The 20,106-nt window shown below is 46.2% G+C and overlaps 2 protein-coding genes across 8 annotated transcripts in view; one reads left to right on the forward strand and one right to left on the reverse strand.

Moving 5' to 3' along the window:
• The window catches only part of SLC12A8 (solute carrier family 12 member 8), a 40,246-nt gene extending 23,286 nt beyond the window's left edge, over positions 1-16,960 (reverse strand). For 2 of the 5 annotated variants that reach the window (XM_076057479.1, XM_076057475.1), the window contains exon 1: positions 979-1,489. Coding sequence is in view for 3 of the 5 variants with exons in the window: in XM_076057469.1 (XP_075913584.1) it covers positions 1,353-1,514 (162 nt within the window). In the remaining 2 variants the exon portion in view is untranslated. Of the gene's footprint in view, positions 1-978; positions 1,631-3,664; positions 3,969-9,612; positions 9,886-16,324; positions 16,488-16,841 lie in introns of those variants that run through there. The other 3 variants (XM_076057469.1, XM_032946105.2, XM_076057493.1) reach the window with 3 other exon arrangements.
• Positions 16,540-20,106, forward strand: part of MYLK (myosin light chain kinase) — a 66,008-nt gene continuing 62,441 nt past the window's right edge. Inside the window, exons 1-2 of one of the 3 annotated variants that reach the window (XM_032946101.2) lie at positions 16,540-16,557; positions 18,098-18,205. In XM_032946101.2, coding sequence (XP_032801992.2) covers positions 18,177-18,205 — 29 coding nt within the window. In that variant the 5' untranslated portion in view covers positions 16,540-16,557; positions 18,098-18,176. Of the gene's footprint in view, positions 16,558-16,838; positions 16,982-17,791; positions 17,980-18,097; positions 18,206-20,106 lie in introns of those variants that run through there. The other 2 variants (XM_032946098.2, XM_032946102.2) reach the window with 2 other exon arrangements.

A 20,106-nucleotide genomic window follows, 5' to 3' on the forward strand; every position in this document is an offset into this window, starting at 1 on the left:
ACAACTGCACCATTTGGAACGCTCTTCATCTGGATATTAGGAAGCCACTGGACCTATGCACTTTCAAATCAACTATATTAAAAACGGATTTCTTGAGAACTGCTTTGTGTTTAGTTTGTTGTCCTTCCCCCGCACCACTGATTAGCAAGATTGGCTATGTATGGTGCGAAAGAAGTTCAACATACATGAAGAGGAATCAAAGTGTGTATATGTCAGCATGTGTTGATAAATGAAATGTTATCTGAAATGAAAAATTGTTTAATGCAGCCACTAAGAGGTGCCATGATTAAATTTAATATCTTTATCTTTCTGCCAGGCTCAGTATCAATATAACACAACCTTACATATACAAATTACAATGAGTCATATTTACATGTTTTCATTTGGAGCCACTCCCACAAAGCAGGTGCAAAGTTATAACGGCCAGTGCAGTAAATTGTGCCATTAACATAAAAAAAATTTTTTTACAACCTTTCGTCACTGCTAAATGAAATATTTTCCATGCCATGGCAGTCATGGAGGTTGTTTGATCATACCTCACCCCATTGGTCAGTCCGGCTTGGCAAAAGGGGGTCCCAGATATCACTTGCCACTGTTGTTCGCCATTGGCTGGAACCACAAACTCAAGTGACCAATGAACTCCGGTGGCCAGGTTTGTCCAACTAACCACAGCACCACCACTCGCCATGAATCCCATTATCGACACTTACAATCAGTGATCTCTGGCGATTCTCCTCCAAAGTGTGGGGATAATAGAAAAAGTTATAATTTATGAAATCATGATACATGTTACCCATCAGCGACCTTTTCTACATCAAAGTCCATTTAACATTTTGCCCATGGGTGTGCGGATGCCTGGCAGAAAATTAAATATATTCATGGTCAGGCTGAGCAGATTCTGAGAGGTTTTGAAGTGTAGCTTACAGTCACAGTAACATTATCAGTTTCTCTAAAAGCTGCAGACAGACATCTCCTTACCACCACGTAGCCCGTCCTGAGAAACAAAACAACCCCAAGGATGTTGACGAGGCAGGATGTGAACACTCCCGTCCACGTGCCAAAGAGGGAAGGCTTCCTCGCAAGTAACTTCGCTTTCCACCATGCACCCCAAGCCCAAGCCTGTTGCAATGTGTTAAGTTACCGAGGTCACCGATCGCTGACAGTACAGAGCAGAACAGCACAGCAAGTGGGCAGAATCTTAAGTAAATCAAAAGGGGCAAATGTCACAATCGTACAGAGCATTTTAGTGCGTGCGGGCATCCGTCTCCAAGAAACAATGACGTGTGGCTATTACGTACTACTGCTTGCGTGCATAACAACAGGCGACAGTGTGTGGGAAAGGAATCCCTTGCCTGAGTCTCTTCGTGGAAGAGGTCCTGCACCTTCCCATTCTCCTTGGTGGAGCCATAGTTGTCCGTGGCCTCGGCCTTTTCGTCGGCGTCGTCTGCAGCCATTGCCTTCGCCGTGGCGGCTGCGAGCAGGGCTGTCCTGTCACCCTGGTCTTCCCCAGACATGGCGACCTGAGAAGGTGATGACCCTCGTGCCCGTGCGTTTATGTGCAGCCTCTGGAGTCGGGATGAACTCGGCTGATCATTCGCCGGTTTCTAAGGGTATGGGCTTCCATGGATACCTACAGCAAATAAAAAAAAACTATGATATCCTGTTTATCATACAGCAAATGTATTATCATCCATGGCTTATCTGCTACTGGTTGAAGGTTTCCTCAATTTGTTGCATTCCTTCCTGGTCTCATGAACAAACAATCCATTTAGCTCCTGGACACACGCTCATGTCATTGCTTCATCTCCACATGGTCATATTTTATATTTAAATGTTAATTTATGCTTCTTGACTGTATTATTAACAACTGTCTTGTACAATGTATCACAAATTGTCATATACAATCATTTCAAGTCCAGAATTAATCCATATGTTAACACTGGCAACCATAAAAAGGCAATCGATAAGCCTGAATATTTTTAACAGAAGATATATTCGATTCACAAAACATTGGGCTCCAATTATTTGTGAAACATTTGTTATGGTAATGTCAGCAGAACCAATTATGAGTATAAAATTATTCACATTTCAATTTTACATAGAGTTGATATGAATTTTCATCAAGGCTGTGGATACGTCAATCTAAGTATAAAATAATTGATTACCAACCGTTCTCTTGCCTGAAATGTTTTTAAAAATAGTTTCTACCATTAATAGACAGAATCGTTAGAATATTGCCACGAAACATTAAAAGGATGACAAAAGCTCAATCACTATATACACAGCGGTGTCTATGCCACCTCGCTTGGTTTTCATTTATTTATAATTTACTTATTTATCCAGGAAAGCCATACTGAGTCGTATGACTCTTCTTAACGAGGGTCCTGCCACATTGGGTTTTTATTTCAAGATATTTTCAGCGAATTAATCAGGAGTTTATAAATATGGGAGGAAGCCGGAGCATCCAGAGTAAACCCACGCACGTGAGGGGGGGAGGGGCAACACTCGTACAGATGGAAACAGATGGTGAATCAAATCTTGACTTAAAGCTTTCGTGACTGCAGGAATTCATATTCTTTGGGTCTTTTGGTAAAGTCACGTAGATAGGTTGAAAGAAAATGAACAAAAAGATAACAAAAAAACGACGACGTTTCGATCACAAGACAATCGTCTACTTGCTGTACTGCCTTCTCCCGGCGAGCCAGGGTACGGCACCTCGACGCCTACGGGAAGGGAGTTTCACAGCATTGTGCGATCCACCAACTGTTGCCTCCAAAGTGCTGATTATAGGCGTGCATATCCACCACAGCCCTAGTTTTAACAAATGCCCTAATGCAGAATATGGAAATTGTACAAAATACTATACAGTATAGCAAAAAGTAGAATTTTCCAAAGTGTCTCCAAGCCCAATAAAACACAGTTTTCATTTCAACAAAATATTACCCAAATTGTTTCCTGTTTAAACAGAAAACAAAACAACAAAATTGTCCTTGATATTCTATCATCAGTGACCATGAAGACCCTAAAAGCATTTCAACTAAGAGATAAAAATCCTCTTCCAAGCATAGAGCTTAAGAAGCGTTATTAGAATACACATCTGTTTGGAAATGAACCATAAAGCAAACACAATGAGTGAGCACAAATTTCTTCAGAACAAATCCAGTACACTCTGTACAATATTAAAACCCGTTACAGTATTCAAATGAGTTTGTGGAGTAGTGGAGTAGTGGCGCAGTGGTTCCTGCACTGCACAACGAACTCCCGTGGACCAAAATTCGATTGCAGGCCACAGTGGTGAATGATATCTGAACCACTTCAACCTGCACTGACCAGCACGGTGAAGTATGGTCAAACAACTCCCATGACCAACACAGCATGGGGGAGGCCTTCATCCAGAAGTGCACTGACAAAAAATGTTATTTTAAAATGTTAATTATTCATGTCCATTACAAGGTTTTAAGTTCAATCTCAACATTTGATAATAGAATTACAGTGCTGTTATACCCATACTAAAGTAGCAACTATTAACCATCATCCAGTGTTGAACAATTGCACTGCATGGTCACCTGTTTGTGACATATGGTGACAACCTACCATTTAACACCGTACCGCTGACAGGCAGTCCCACGTATAAAAAATAAAGGTACACAAAATGAGCTCTTACCAAAATTGAGATAATGTTTCATTTTCGTGTGATGAGATCTTGAACCACCAGTGTCGTGAACGGCCCACAAAAAATAAATAAATAGAATAAGACAAAAATTCAGCTTGGGCAAAATAATGTCAGCAAAATGTTTAAAAGGGAACAGTCAGCTATTTTTTAACATGACTCCCGTCATGCACAGTCGCATTGCCACACGATGAATCCATGGAACAGCCCCTGGGCCACTGCTGAGGCTGTGAAAACTCCGTCCACGACCTGGTCAAATGACGTTGAGATGTGGTTTGTTTCCAGGCAACCGCATAGCCTGCGAGAGGGAGGGAGCGAGACAGCCAATTCAGAACTCAATCACTGGCACAAGTGTCTCAGTCCGACCACCCAATGCCACCCACTCCACTCCCAACCCCACAACACTTTCATTTAATCATGAAATTGTTTCACATTTGCATTCTAGGTACAACATTGGCTCATCGAGAAGAGTATTACATCTGCTACGGCAAACGAGTGGTGAAACCGAGTGACACGGCTCTCACTCAAGACAAGCGGGTGGTGCGTGTGACGATGACGACGTTGATGAATACGTCTGTATGCAGTGTATTTGTATTGCACTGAACAGGATGTTGATCTGCTGCTCCAGGCTAAGTGCCCTGGTTAAGGGGCTGACGACAGTGATAGGGGCCGACACCCACTGCAGTGAGCCACAGCCCACACCTCCTGGGAGAATGTACAAAGGCTACAGTTGACCACACCAAACTGCATTTTCCACGAAACAGATTGACTTGCGCCACACGCATGTAGCAGTGTATTTTACAGTACAGTACGGTATGATGAAAATGCCACCTTTGAAACAAATGTTCACCAACAAATACTTCCATCATTAGCCTATCCACTGCTAGATGAAGGCCCCCACATGCTATTGATATCCCTCACGCTCCTGCAAGGCCACACTCCATCTCACTCTTCAACATGAATTGATTTCATCGCTCCATCTCCACAGTTGTCCTCCCGGACGCCTTCGTTCCAGAACTCATTTGGCTTTCATTGTAACTCATCTCGTCCATCGATCATCGTCCCTTGACCAGGCTTGCCTACTTTCCTTAACAGTCCCTGTGATGTCTCAATGCCCCCACTCGCCCCGATCAACCTGTTCATTTACAGCACTTATCTACATGCATGGAAGAGTTATGGACGACACCAATAAATAAGAAGAAAAACAACATTTAAATGCCACCAATGATATTTGTAATGTATCCAATAGGTTTGCGAAACAAATGCAGGTGCTTGTCGAGGCAACACAACTTGTGTTGAGTAAGGTCCAATCTCCACATATATAAAAGGCAAAGATGTGAATGTGTGTCTGTTCAAAATGTTTAGCGTACTTCCCGACATGCAACAAACATGAAATTTGCCATATGGGTACTTTCCAGACTGTACACCATGCAAACATTATAAAAATACACTTTTGGGGGGGGGGGGGGGGGGGAGCTCAATAATGCATTTATTTTTTGCTCGACAAGTCAGCTGTGTCGTCAAATCTGTCATGTGACCCGCGCATGTGGAAGCGTAACGCATTGCAGTGTAGTGGTTAGCACGCTGTGTATGTGTCTGTGTGTGTGTCTTTGTGTGTGTGTCTATCTGTGTGTGTCTGTGTGTGTGTCTGTCTGTGTGTGGAAGCGTAACGCATTGTAGTGTAGTGGTTAGCGCGCTGTGTATGTGTCTGTGTGTGTGTCTGTCTGTGTCTGTGTGGAAGCGTAACGCATTGTAGTGTAGTGGTTAGCGCGCTGTGTATGTGTCTGTGTGTGTGTCTGTGTGTGCGGGCCCGGGTAAAACTACGTGGCCGGGAGTCAGAGCCATTCCCTGTACACCTTGGGGTGCGACAGGGATGTCCTCTGGCTCCCACATTATTTAACATCTATTTTGACCACGTAGTTCGTGAAGCCTTCAATAGCTGTACTGGGGGAATCTCCATATGGTACAGATATAATGGGAGGCTGATCGATGCCCAGGTGCAGACAAGGGATGGCTCCCTATTGCTCAACCACGTTATGTATGCTGATGATTTGGTAATAGCTGCTCATTCAGAGGAGGCGTTGGAGACGCTGCTGCTGAGACTGGAGCGTGCCACTAAGAGGTGGGGCCTTACCATCAGCCCCACCAAAACTAAGCACCTGCCTGGGTATTTTGTACCATCGGACACTTCACCCCCACAACTCCCAATCGGTGATGGGGCAGTTGTGGAAAGAGTGGAGAGTATCCCATACCTGGGCAGTGTGCTTATGACCGGCTCCAGTTTAACAGCAGAGGTCTCACTTCGAATCAGTTGAGCGGCAATATCTTTTCATCGGTTGCGTAACGCTGTGTGGAAGCTACCTGGTCTGTCGCTCCGCACTAAGCTTCAGGTCTTCTCGGCCACGGTCATTCCCTCCCTTCTCTACGCTTGCGAAACGTGGACCCCCTGAATGGAACATTTTCGCCGGTTAGAAACATTTAGGCTGGCCTGCCTACGATCCATCCTGGGTTTAACCAGACTGGATTGTGTGAGGAGCTCACAAATCCTTGAAAGATCTGGGCAAAGTCCCATCGGTGAGCTCCTCCGGCGGGCAAGGCTGCGATGGCTGGGTCATGTAGCCCGCATGCCCAGCCACCGCATGCCAAAACAGCTTTTGTTCGGCCGAATTGAGAGGGCTAAACGGGCGCGGCACGGGCTAGAGAAGAGATGGAGTGATGTGGTACAGGAGGATGTGGAGCTGAGTGGACTTGCCGATGACTGGTACCAGCGGTGTCAAGATCGGCCTCTGTGGAGGAGGTTCTTGAAGGACGCTACTGGGCAGTTGGAGGCAGTCGCCCTCCAACAACAACGGAGGGCGGAGCAGCGACGCTCACAACAACGAGCGGAGCGCCGGGTGGCTGAAGCACAGCAGGTTGGCACAGTAGGGGGCACAGGTGGTGCATCAGCCAGTCATCTCAGTCAGTCGACCCATGGCACCTGGGTCTGCCCCGTGACCTCCTGCCAGCGGGCGTTCGACACTTCACGTGACCTCAGGGTGCACATAGCCTGGCACAAGCGTCGTGGTGATGTCACCGCCACTTAGTGGTGAATGGCGGTTGTTGTTGTTGTGTTGTCTGTGTGTGTGTGTCTGTGTGTGTGTGGAAGCGTAACGCATTGTAGTGTAGTGGGTAGCGCGCCGCTCTACGAACCCGGCAACCCGAGTTCGATTCCCGCTCATGGCCACCACCGGTGACGATTACTTTAACCGGTCCTGGGCCTCCCCTAGGTCGACTCAGCCTCAAACGAGTAACTGCTGTGGTGTGTGAACATCGCCACTGGGGAGGCAAAGGCGGCCAGGCGTGGTGCTGGCCACCCACCCCCTCGTGTGCCGTGCCGGCCTTCATAGGTGCTCGCTAACAGCACTTGCCCCCTACAGGCTACACGAGGGATCTTTGTCTTTATCCTGTGTGTGGGGGGGGGGGGCAGCGACTGCGTAGCGATTCGCGCGCTGCGCTACGAACCCGGCGACCCGAGTTCGATTCCCGCTCACGGCCACCGCTGGTGACGATTATTTGAACCGGTCCTGGGCCTCCCCTAGGTCGACTCAGCCTCAAACGAGTAACTGCTGTGGTGTGTCAACATCGCCACTGGGGAGACAAAGGCGGCTGGGCGTGGTGAATCCAAGTCCCGGGCGAAGCCGGGTAGTTCATCTATATGAAAGGGAAATTTGTGAATGTGTCTGTTCGAAATGTTTAGAAAACTTTCCAACATGTAACACACTTGAAATTTGGCATGTGGGAAGCTTCCAGACTGTACACAATGCAAAAAATATAAAAATAGACTTTTGTATTTAGGGAGGGGGGGGGCGCAATAATGGATAATTTGCACGGCAAGTGAGCGGTGACGTCACATGTGTGATGTCACCCGCATGCGGCAGGGTCACGCATTGTGCCTGCTGACGTCACGCATCCCCCCCCCACCCTCCGCGTACGCCGTGTAACACATTCCTGCGGAGGGGGCTGGTAGGAAATTTTGAAGTAATTATGTACGGATATTTAAGCCAAACTTGTTAGGGTCGTGCGCAGAAGAAAGCAAAATGAAAAGTGAGCAGAATTATAAAACGACGCCAGAAAGTGCAGTGTAAAAGAGGTCGCACCAGAAAGTGCAGTGTATAATCCCCTGCCTCCTGTGAATTAATCCCGGTTGGGCTTCCAGTCAATATAAGGGCACCACGGGGTGACCAGCCCCTCCCCACCCAGCCCCACCCCTCCCACCCCCCACCCAGCCCCACCCAGCCCCTCCCCACCCTCCCCTCCCCACCCAGCCCCTCCCCACCCAGCCCCTCCCTAACCTCCCCTCTCCACCCAGCCCCTCCCACGTGGACAGACATCCACAGACATCCACAATTAATCCCCTGCCTCCTTTTAATTAATCCCGGTTGGGCTTCCAGTCCACTACGTTTCCTACCAGTACAAGAATCCAAGTCTCGGGCGAAGCCGAGTAGTAAAGCTAGTTAATTATAATTAAAGGTGGACTGGGGGCAAAATTATGAACGAAAGAGTGAGCAATAGCAGGTAGGAGTGCTTTTAGAAAAAAAATAGCTCGATCATACTGCTGAAAATACATATCAGTTTAACTCAGTAAATATTACTTGGATCAGATACATGTACAGGAGCCAGATGGTTATGTCGCAGGGCTACTGAGGGATGTTGATGACCTGGTGAGACCCTCATCCAACACTGGATAAAGCATGGATGATAACATTTAATGTCCCCATACATTATATCTCTGTACATTATAATATCATATGATTCTATAGAATATTGTATGGGTATATTGATGTATGGAACAGTTGTGGTCATTATCCTTCTACAGTATTCATACGATTGTCATGTATTTATTTCACAATACTTTTTGTCTCCTGGAGAGTCTTGCATTGAAATGTTTGGCCATTTTCACAAGGGTTTAGCATATGGAAGGAAACCGGAGTACCCAGAGAAAACCTACTCACGTGCAAGAGAGCAACACTCAAAAAGCCGTATGAGGTACAGGTTATGAAGAATACGTTCATGTACTTCTGAGAACCTCGCAGGACAAGCCTATAACACCTGGTATTCACAGGCAGGGTCCCATCAATCCACGAATCAGGCTACAACACGCTTAGCTTCCGAGATCTGATGAGCTCGGAATTTTTCTGGAGATAATGAAAACAATTGTTACACTGATAATGCAGTACTCATTAGATATGTGGGTTTGCTGAGCAATTTTAATCCTTACAGTACTGTGCATTACAGTACAGTATACACATGCCACTAACATATGTTGTACAGCTAGCTACTCGACTACTGAAATGTACCAACTTAAAAAAGAGCAGATGTCTTTGGTAAAGTCTAAGATAACCATTAACAACCGTTGCCTTTGCTACTTGTACTATAAAACACGACAACGGCAGCATGTTGTTAGGACACAGCGTTTATATAGTTCGATTGTATGCTGGGAAGACGGGCATGTGACCGACACGTGTTTATGTAATTGATCATTTTACATATCTACACACACACATCGCCGACCACGTATAACTTAGCACACGTTGACCGTCGCTAAATAGGTCGTTCATTGCGATACGGGATGGCCAATTTAAACGAGAGATATCCTGTTTCGTTTCGGGCCGTTCCGATAACGCCGTGCGGGTGAGAAATGTCAAACGTGACGCTTGCCTCCTGCTTTACAGACGCGACGCAATGTTCCACGTCACCCGCAAGTGTTGAGTGCTAAACCCTTCAAGCCGGGTCACACACACACACACCGGGCTCGTTAAGCCCAGGTAGGTGGAAGCACATCCTCAAAACGGCTGCCATGCCAGCCTGCGCAGGTGAAACCCCTTCAACGCTCATCTCGCCCACAACGATTAAACTTGCGTGTGATACGACGAGGTGTTACTAAGGATGCCAAAGTCACTCACCTGGCAGCTGGGGATCCCCACTGACTCTCACCTGTACCTGGCCAACTTCCTGAGCGCGTCAAGTGTGGGCTGGGCTGTGACGGACTGGGTGGGCTGGTTTTACGTGATCTGGGCAGTGATTAGGTTAAGGTGGAATTGACGTGGGTGCTTTGACATGGGCTGGGCTGTTTAAAAAAATGTACGCTTGCTTACGTAGAAAAGCCTCTCTCGGTATCTCAACTGTTTTTCAAGGCTCTGCCAAGTTATTGCCGTAGGGGGCGTAGTCGCTGTATAATCCCAATTGAATAATTTAAATATAATTTGGTAACATTGGGATGTTTGGCAAATACCAGTTACATGGCATGTTTTTTTTTACTGCGATTAGCTTACGGTGGAATGGGTCGGCTAATTTGACATGGGCTGGGTTGCCACAGGCTCGGTCGGCTGGTTTGATATGGGTTGGGCTGAGTTTATGTAATGATGGGCTGCTTTGACATGAACTGAACAGTAGTTTAGGCGAAATTATTGAGTTACAGTGAGGGAAAAAAGTATTTGATCCCCTGCTGATTTTGTGCGTTTGCCCACTGACAAAGAAATGATCAGTCTATAATTTTAATGGTAGGTTTATTTGAACAGTGAGAGACAGAATAACAACAAAATCCAGAAAAACGCATGTCAAAAATGTTAAAAATTTATTTGCATTTTAATGAGGGAAATAAGTATTTGACCCCTCTGCAAAACATGACGTAGTACTTGGTGGCAAAACCCTTGTTGGCATCTTCTTTGGTTCTTTCGGTAAAGTCACGTAGAATGATAATAAAATAATAAATTGACGTTTCGGCCACAACACAAGCGGCCTTCATCAGGTGAAGGGGGCGAGACTGTCTGGTAGGACAGCGCTGGAGTGAAAGAGCCACGTTCAGATACGGTCTTTAAGCTGTGTGAGAGGAACAAATGTTTCCACCTCCATGTTTGACGGTGGGGATGGTGTTCTTGGGGTCATAGGCAGCATTCCTCCTCCTCCAAACACGGCGAGTTGAGTTGATGCCAAAGAGCTCCATTTTGGTCTCATCTGACCACAACACTTTCACCCAGTTGTCCTCTGAATCATTCAGATGTTAATTGGCAAACTTCAGACGGGCATGTAAATGTGCTTTCTTGAGCAGGGGGACCTTGCGGGCGCTGCAGGATTTCAGTCCTTCACGGCGTAGTGTGTTACCAATTGTTTTCTTAGTGACTATGGTCCCAGCTGCCTTGAGATCATTGATAAGATCCTCCTGTGTAGTTCTGGGCTGATTCCTCACCGTTCTCATGATCATTGCAACTCCACGAGGTGAGATCTTGCATGGAGCTTTAGGCCGAGGGAGATTGACAGTTATTTTGTGTTTCTTCCATTTGAGAATAATCGCACCAACTGTTGTCACCTTCTCACCAAGCTGCTTGGCAATGGTCTTGTAGCCCATTCCAGCCTTGTGTAGGTCTACAATCTTGTCCCTGACATCCTTGGATAGCTCTTTGGTCTTGACCATGGTGGAGAGTTTGGAATCTGATTGATTGATTGCTTCTGTGGACAGGTGTCTTTTATACAGGTAACAAGTTAAGATTAGGAGCACTCCCTTTAAGAGTGTGCTCCCAATCTCAGCTCGTTACCTGTATAAAAGACACCTGGGAGCCAGAAATCTTTCTGATTGAGAGGGGGTCAAATACTTCTTTCCCTCATTAAAATGCAAATCAATTTATAACATTTTTGACATGCGTTTTTTTGGATTTTGTTGTTGTTATTCTGTCTCTCACTGTTCAAATAAACCTACCATTAAAATTATAGACTGATCATTTATTTGTCAGTGGGCAAACGTACAAAATCAGCAGGGGATCAAATACTTTTTTCCCTCACTGTAGGTGGGCCGGTTTTACGTGGGCTGTGCTCTAATGGGATAGTTGGGCTGGTTTGACGTGGGTTGGGCTGTGTTGAAGTTAAATTGGGCTGTGATGGGCTACGTGGGCTGTTTTCAGACATTGCCATTCTAGGATGACTTGTGATGTAAAGAGTTGTAGATGGACAACATGATATGGGATAAGTTGTGCCGGGCTATAATGAGGCTGCATTTGGATGAGCTATAATAAAGTGAGTTAGATATCCTGCACATGTTCGGATGTGTTGGACTGTAATGACATTGAGGTGGTCTTGTATAGACTGGACTGATGACGTTTAGGTGAGATATGCCATGATTGGCTTGGGCATATTGCTTTGAAGTGAGATTGGCTGATAATCTCAGGCAATCGGGGAATGACCTCTGTGCAGGCCGCTGTGTACACTTACTTAGCTTTCACTGTGAAAATATCTACGCGTGTGTTTGTGCGGCCAAAGACACTAATGGGTCGAACTGAAAAAAATATGCATAAACTGTACATTTGAGACGAAGAGTTTTGAAAGCGTTTCAGGAAATTAACATTCGGCCAAGACTAATACATGACAGTGACGTTTCCATTCGCTAGCTGTAGGAAACAAACGCAAAGCTGCCCAGCTGCTCTCTGTGCCGAGAGCATCCCAATGATAACCGCAAACGCGTTAACGCCAACACGCGGGCAGCAGAGGGCAGTGCATCCAAATCCATTGCTGTGCTGTACTTCCCTGTTCCTACCGACCACCCGTTACGTATGGTCAAATTACAAGCGATGCGTGTGGGTTTACAAAGGGCTCGACGTACAAATACATATATGTACAACACCGACACGAGGTTCACACAATGACTGACGAGTCACACGTGACCTATGCGACGCCACAACGGTGCTGTGATCACCCAGCTTGACATACTCTGGTGAAAGGAGGGACATTAATTGACTTAAATTTTAACACGCAGGCTTTTGCGGCCAATATTAGTCATAATAAAGGCTTTTGGGTTAGATCGCGTAAGTATAAATGTGTCGTTAACCCGCCACCACCCGCCACCGCCAACTAGTAAGGTTTGCCATGTAAACAAAACGTGTCAATTAGTTACTACTTTAACCCACCAGTGTGTTGGGGAGTACAGTGAGGGAAAAAAGGATTTGATCCTCTGCTGATTTTGTACGTTTGCCCACTGACAAAAAAATGACCAGTCTATAATTTTAATGGTACGTTTATTTGAACAGTGAGAGACAGAATAACAACAACAAAAATCCAGAAAAACGCATGTCAAATATGTTATAAATTGATTTGCATTTTAATGAGGGAAATACGTATTTGACCCCTATGCAAAACATGACTTAGTACTTGGTGGCAAAACCCTTGTTGGCAATCACAGAGGTCAGACGTTTCTTGTAGTTGGCCACCAGGTTTGCACACATCTCAGGAGGGATTTTGTTCCACTCCTCTTTGCAGATCTTCTCCAAGTCTTCTTTGGTTATTTCGGTAAAGTCACGTAGAATGAGAATAAAATAATAAATTGATAAAATAAAATAACACAATAAAATTCTCACGACGTTTCGGTCACAACACAAGCGGCCTTCATCAGGTGAAGGGACGAGACTGTCTGGAGGACAGCACTGGAGCGAAAAAGCCACGCTCAGATCGCGACCTTTAAGCTGTCTGAGAAGAAACAAAGCGCCTTGACAAAGGAATTAGCATAGAATTTAGCATTGAAATAGCTGAGTGATTAGCTTGTGACTGGTCACAGAAATGGCTATGTTAAAGTTAAAGCATACACATCCACAGAGGCACCCCTTGACAAAGGAATTAGCATAGAATTTAGAATTGAAATAGCTGAGTGATTAGCTTGTGACTGGTCACAGAAATAGCTATGTTAAAGTCGGAGCATACACATTCACAGAGGCACCTAGTACAAATCAAACAGGAGAATTTAGCATTGAAATAACTAGGAGAATTTAGCGTTGAAATAACTCGGAACAGAGGAGGGGGAGAGAGACAGCTGCGAGGCGCTGTTATACTCCATGTTGTAAACCATACCATTAACCGTGGTGTGAGAGGTATTAAGAGTCAATGCCAGCGAAAGAGCTGCGGTCTGAAGGTCATCGCGATCTGAGCGTGGCTTTTTCGCTCCAGCGCTGTCCTCCAGACAGTCTCGTCCCTTCACCTGATGAAGGCCGCTTGTGGTGTGGCCTAAACGTCGTGAGAATTGTATTGTGTTATTTTATTTTATCAATTTATTATTTTATTCTCATTCTATGTGACTTTACCGAAAGAACCAAAGAAGATGAATCCTTGCAATCACGAAAGCTTTAAATCGAAACTTCTCCAAGTCATTGAGGTTTCGAGGCTGACGTTTGGCAACTCGAACCTTCAGCTCCCTCCACAGATTTTCCATGGGATTAAGGTCTGGAGACTGGCTAGGCCACTCCAGGACCTTAATGTGCTTCTTCTTGAGCCACTCCTTTGTTGTCTTGGCCGATTGTTTTGGGTCATTGTCATGCTGGAATACCCATCCACGACCCATTTTCAATGCCCTGGCTGAGGGAAGGAGGTTCTCACCCAAGATTTGATGGTACATGGCCCCGTCCATCGTCCCTTTGATGCGGTGAAGTTGTCCTGTACCCTTAGCAGAAAAACACCCCCAAAGCATAATGTTTCCACCTCCATGTTTGACGGTGGGGATGGTGTTCTTGGGGTCATAGGCAGCATTCCTCCTCCTCCAAATACAGCGAGTTGAGTTGATGCCAAAGAGCTCCATTTTGGTCTCATCTGACCACAACACTTTCACCCAGTTGTCCTCTGAATCATTCAGATGTTCATTGGCAAACTTCAGACGGGCATGTATATGTGCTTTCTTGATCAGGGGAACCTTGCGGGCGCTGCAGGATTTCAGTCCTTCACGGCGTAGTGGGTTACCAATTGTTTTCTTAGTGACTATGGTCCCAGCTGCCTTGAGATCATTGACAAGATCCTCCCGTGTAGTTCTGGGTTGATTCCTCACCGTTCTCATGATCATTGCAACTCCACGAGGTGAGATCTTGCATGGAGCCCCAGGCCGAGGGAAATTGACAGTTCTTTTGTGTTTCTTCCATTTGCGAATAATGGCACCAACTGTTGTCACCTTCTCACCAAGCTGCTTGGCAATGGTCTTGTAGCCCATTCCAGCCTTGTGTAGGTCTAGAATCTTGTCCCCGACATCCTTGGAGAGCTCTTTGGTCTTGGCCATTGTGGAGAGTTTGGAATCTGATTAATTGCTTCTGTGGACAGGTGTCTTTTATACAGGTAACAACCTGAGATTAGGAGCACTCCCTTTAAGAGTGTGCTTCTAATCTCAGCTCGTTACTTGTATACAAGACACCTGGGAGCCAGAAATCTTTCTGATTGAGAGGGGGTCAAATACTTATTTCCCTCATTATAATGCAAATAAATTTATAACATTTTTGACATGCGTTTTTCTGGATTTTTTTTGTTGTTATTCTGTCTCTCATTGTTCAAATAAACCTACCATTAAAATTATAGACTGATCATTTCTTTGTCAGTGGGCAAACGTACAAAATCAGCAGGGGATCAAATACTTTTTTCCCTCACTGTACATCCACATTTACAATTTGAGCAAGACGTTTCACTGGTAATTACATCCAGCATCATTGGGCGATTTTGCCAGAACTCTGGCATATCGCCAGATGGATTTACTTTCCAAACCCATCGCAGTGTCTCCAAGCCCGTCTCCATTGATCTGCAGGCTGCCCGTGGCGGTTCCCAGGTATGATTTGTCAGGTGTAGTTGCAGGGAGAAGCGCGGCCCTAGCATCGCTGAAGGCGCCCCGGCCTTGTGCTCAGACGAAGATTGCGTCTCCACGAGCTGGATTACGTCTCGTGGTCTTTTTCTGGAACATCTTCCTCCGAAAGACGTCAATTCTCGTTACTGTTATTGTAAGATGCTACTATCTGCTAGAAGGTTTCTTATGAGAAGGGCTTCCTAAGCTTACCTTAAACACATGATAAGCCACCTCGTTGAGTTACCATTTGTGGCCAGGTCGCTTCTGAAAAATAAGCTAACAACTCAATGGGCTTTCACTGGTAAAATAATAAGTTAGTTTAATTGTATGTTGTTCAATGATTTGCTTACCTTTCCCATATTTTGCACTTCTATCGTATTTTTTTATTGTTGTAACGTTCTGACCCACCGCTACTGAACATCCATGAAGAAGAGCTTCATCGCTAATCGGATTCCTCCTGTATAAATACATATTATGATATTGAAACTTCCCAGGTTCTCTCGAGAAGGGGTTTCCAGGAGTTGTGGGATTGTTTTTATTTTAATATTTATCTATGCCGTTCCACCAGAAGTACCTTCTGCCCATGGAGGTTTAATCTCCGGGGCTGTCTGGGCTAAGAAGAGGGACAGGTACGACACTACGCGTATAATATTATAAGAGAAAATAGTCCCCTTGTTAAAATAGTATGTGGGTTGTTTTGATGGGTGTACGCAAGGCTGGGTTGGTGATGCGGGACTCTTAGGATCAGTTCAGATATCATTCGCCGCAATGTCAGCCTTGACCAGGAATCGAACTCCAGTAGCCAGTTTCACAGTTCGATGGGCGAACCACACATTTTAAAAAATATATCTAATCTTACACGCGCGATTCGGTGCATCTATCATGAGTGTAAATAATCGACATTAATCTATTGGTGCATGGTTGCTTGCCCGAATCCATCGAATGTATTTTAGCAAACACATTATTCGGTGACACTGTACTGCGTTGGGAGTGGTGCACAAGCATATATGTGCTATAATGCATGTGCTGTGAGAAGGAACACGTGCCTCGAAACGTCGCACGTGTGTTGAGTTGTTTTTGTTGTTGTCGTCGCTTCTGATGGACTCGCTCCCGGGACACGTGGCCGCGCGCACGGGAGGGACGTGGGAGTGGCTGCAGGCTCCGTCACAAGGGAGGGCGCGACCCCGTGCTCAGAGGACGCTGCTGCCACTGCAGGGACCAACAGCACAAACCATCATTCACTGCAGGCAGCAGTAGCAAGCACATACCATTGCCGCAGGTAGTAACAACAGCAGCAGCACCACATACCATTCACTGCAGGCAGCAGTAGCAGCACATACCATTGCCGCAGGTAGTAACAACAGCAGCACATACCATTACTTCAGACAGTAGCAACAGCAGCAGCACATACCATTCACTGTAGGCAGGTACCAACACCACATACCATCATTCACTGCAGGCAGTAGTAACAGCACATACCATTTCAGCAGGCAGCAGCACATACCACTACTGCAGGCAGTAGTAACAGCACTTACCATTGCCACAGGCAGGAGCAGCACTTACCATCGCTGCAGGAAGCAGCAGCAGCACATACCATTGCTGCAGACGGCAACAACATTTCTTCAGGCAGGGACAGCAGCAGCAGCATCAGGAGCAGCAGCAGCAGCAGCAACAACAAGGCGTGATCTTTGGACATCACCACAGTACTGTATTCTGTGATGGCCACGTCGTATTTTGTTTGATGCGAAACTTGCTGAACTATTATGGACGAAACTTGTATTTGTCGTGACTGTGAGCGCGTTCGCCTGCCTGCCTGCATGCGGTGTTGCGTTGAGAAGAAGCTGTATTCGAGAAACACAAACGCGGTGTCGCCACGGTGGACGCGTTAAAAACAAGTTTTAACACCGTGGTTGATGCGCAGCGCGTTCCTTTTCCACCCCAATGCCTCTCCTTCAGCCGGCTTAACTGGCGCTGTTACTGAGCGGGGCTGGCGGCTCGGTGCGTCCGGCACGTGCGCCCGTCGAGACGCCCGTCGAGAGGGATTGATGGTTGCGGCAAAACTCTTCGTGGTCACTTCTCAACAAAGCAAACAATAACTCGCTCGCCGTATTCTGAGCAGTCGGTGTTTTCCATTGTACTCGGACTGTTCAAAGCACGCAACAACAAAAAGACTCTCGCGCGCACACACGCACACACGCACACACATGCGCACACACACGTACACGTACACCCACGACTGGCTCTGTTTATGTTTAACAGCTCTGATATTTGCATTCCTTAAAGCCAAGCGCGCTCACTCGATCCTGCGCATAGACGCGCGCTGCGGTGGCCGCAGCGCGCGTGCGTCTCAGTGTCTTGAGTGACACGGACAAGACAAAGATGCCGTGACTTTACCCAATAGAACCAAAGAGTAAAGACAAAGATGCCCCGTGTAGCCTTCACAGACTATTTGGGGCAAGCGCTCGCTGTTTGCGAGCAGCACCGATGAAGGCCGGAACGGCGCACGAGAGACGGTGTGGGTGGCCAGCACCACGCCCGGTCGCCTTTGTCTCCCCAGTGGCGACGTTTAGACGCCGCACCGGGTACTCATTTGAGGCTGAGTCGACCTAGGGGAGGGAGGCTTGGGGGGGGGGGGCCAGGACCGGTTCGGATAATCGTCACCGGCGTGGGCCGTGAGCGGGGATCGAACTCGCGTCGCCGGGTTCGTAGTGGTCGCACACGCGCACCTGAAGCTCACTTGCTCACTCACTTTTGTTGTTGTTGTTGTTCGCAATGTGTTTGGTAACCCGCGCAATGTGCGTCCCCTCGCCTCTCCTAAGTGGGCCGCACACCTGGCTAGCCGCTCGGCATTGAGTGCGTGTCCACCTGGCTGGCCGCGTCGCTTCGCGGTGTCAAAGAATGCAGGGGAGAGACGACGTGGCCTGGACGTGAGTCAACGGTTGCATACCGGCCACGGAGCAATGTTTGCCATGCCTGGTTATTTCTCATTGGTGCCTCCTGTCTAATGAACGTAATCGATGTGCTTTGAAAAGTGGACGCTGTCCAAAACGTCGTCCAATTATAGATATGTTTTCCTACTTTGTGCGGTGCTTTTGACTAATGTGTCGAGTTTTTTTTGTAATTTGTGCTCGTATGCACTCCTGCCAAGGGTAGTGTCGCCAACTAAGTTATTGAATAAAAGTAAGCTCATTTCAACCTGCGTGTTAAGCCTATGTGTTAAACTCATTTCAACAAACGCTGCTTGATTTTTTATCGCCGTTTTTGTAAAAGGCCTTGTATTCTTTCAACAAGAAATGCACCTTTTGCATTCACTTTGTATATCAGTTGCAAGATCTCGCATCGTCTTCTTTGTAGTTCTTCATACCTTTACTCCCACTCATCTCTTTGATGCCATCACTCCCTTATCCTCCCCCTGCGTCTGTGAATTCGACCTCGTCTTTCATCTTCCCCTCTTCTCCTCCTCCTCCTCGCCTGTTGCTGCTGCTCACGCCTCCTGGCAGATCCTCGCCCTAATTGCCTCTCTCTTTTACTCGTGGATACCGCCCACGGTTTAAATGCACGCCAACACGCGTCATCTATTGCTGAAGACTGATCAAGTTATTTTTCATTTGCGTAGACATTCATTTCATATATTTTTTTAACATAATACAATGTATGCTGCTGTGGTGTCAGAATCAGAATATTTATTTATACTGGAGGAATCCGATGAGCTATAAAGCTCTTTGTCACAGACTTTCAATCCAGAGGTAGGCTGTCCAATCTCTCAGGTGCGGCAGTTGAAACAATTGGTACGGTTCTTAAATTCCCCTCCCACCTGTGTCTATGCAGCAGTAGAAATGTATACATATTCGAAGGTTGTAGGTGGTGGAGTCAAGTGTGAGTACTCCCACCTCTTCTACTATGCTTGGCCAGCGTGGACGAGTAGGCCAATATACCCCCGAGAGCAGCGAGTATCTTGGGCTCCCTCTTGAGGCCCTTTCACCAGCAGTGGCGAGAAGCAAGTAATTGTAACTGCAGGGCTGCCTTTTTTACCTTTTAGAGTAATGTATAGTATTTTATTCCAATGCCAAAGTTCTTCTTAAATGAGCATTAGGGTGATTCTGAGCTGGAAATAAATTCCAAGTTCTCATGGCAGGGACCAGTCCCACGTAAGACGACTTGTGTTGACGTTCCACAACGTGGTGCTGTGCGTTTTACCCATGGGAGATGATTGGCTGAGTTCCGTTGTATATACTGTATGTGTTCCTTATTTCATTTCAGTAACAGTGCATAGCCCTATCGTGACTGCACAGCTGCTAGAGATAACGTTAGTATTTTCTGTTTTAAAGCCGGTTGCGTTATGTTTTAAATTAGGCAACGTTAGTTTAGCCTTCATTCGATCGCATTGGGACACTCTGCACTTGACCCTGAAGATGTGGTAAATTAAAAAAACATGTGATTTAATTCGCTGACAAGAAACCCAAAACATTTGTTGTACTCGCATTGAAACCTTTCTTATAATAAGTTGTATATGTTTAATCGTAATGCACGTATTAATGTGTGTACATTCACGTGGATATGAAAGCCTTCAAACTAAAATCAACTAATGACCAGATAAATTAAGAGTTGCCATGCCCCCCCAGTTTAGATTACATTTTTCATGTTGACACACTTGCACCTAGTTTTGTATTAATTTAAGAGAGAAAATGTTGCATTTTGTTTTCGACATACAGTCCATAGTTGTGAAATAACGTGATCTGGCAAACGACTTCGGGGCATTTTTCAGAGGTTTTGTCATTGCATTACCTTTGAAAAGATGCCCAGTATTTTACGATGAAAAGATGCCCAG

This window comes from Petromyzon marinus, chromosome 4 (genome assembly GCF_048934315.1).
Source record: "Petromyzon marinus isolate PM22_M1 ecotype Great Lakes invasive population chromosome 4, UKy_Petmar_22M1.pri1.0, whole genome shotgun sequence".
NCBI lineage: Eukaryota > Metazoa > Chordata > Hyperoartia > Petromyzontiformes > Petromyzontidae > Petromyzon > Petromyzon marinus.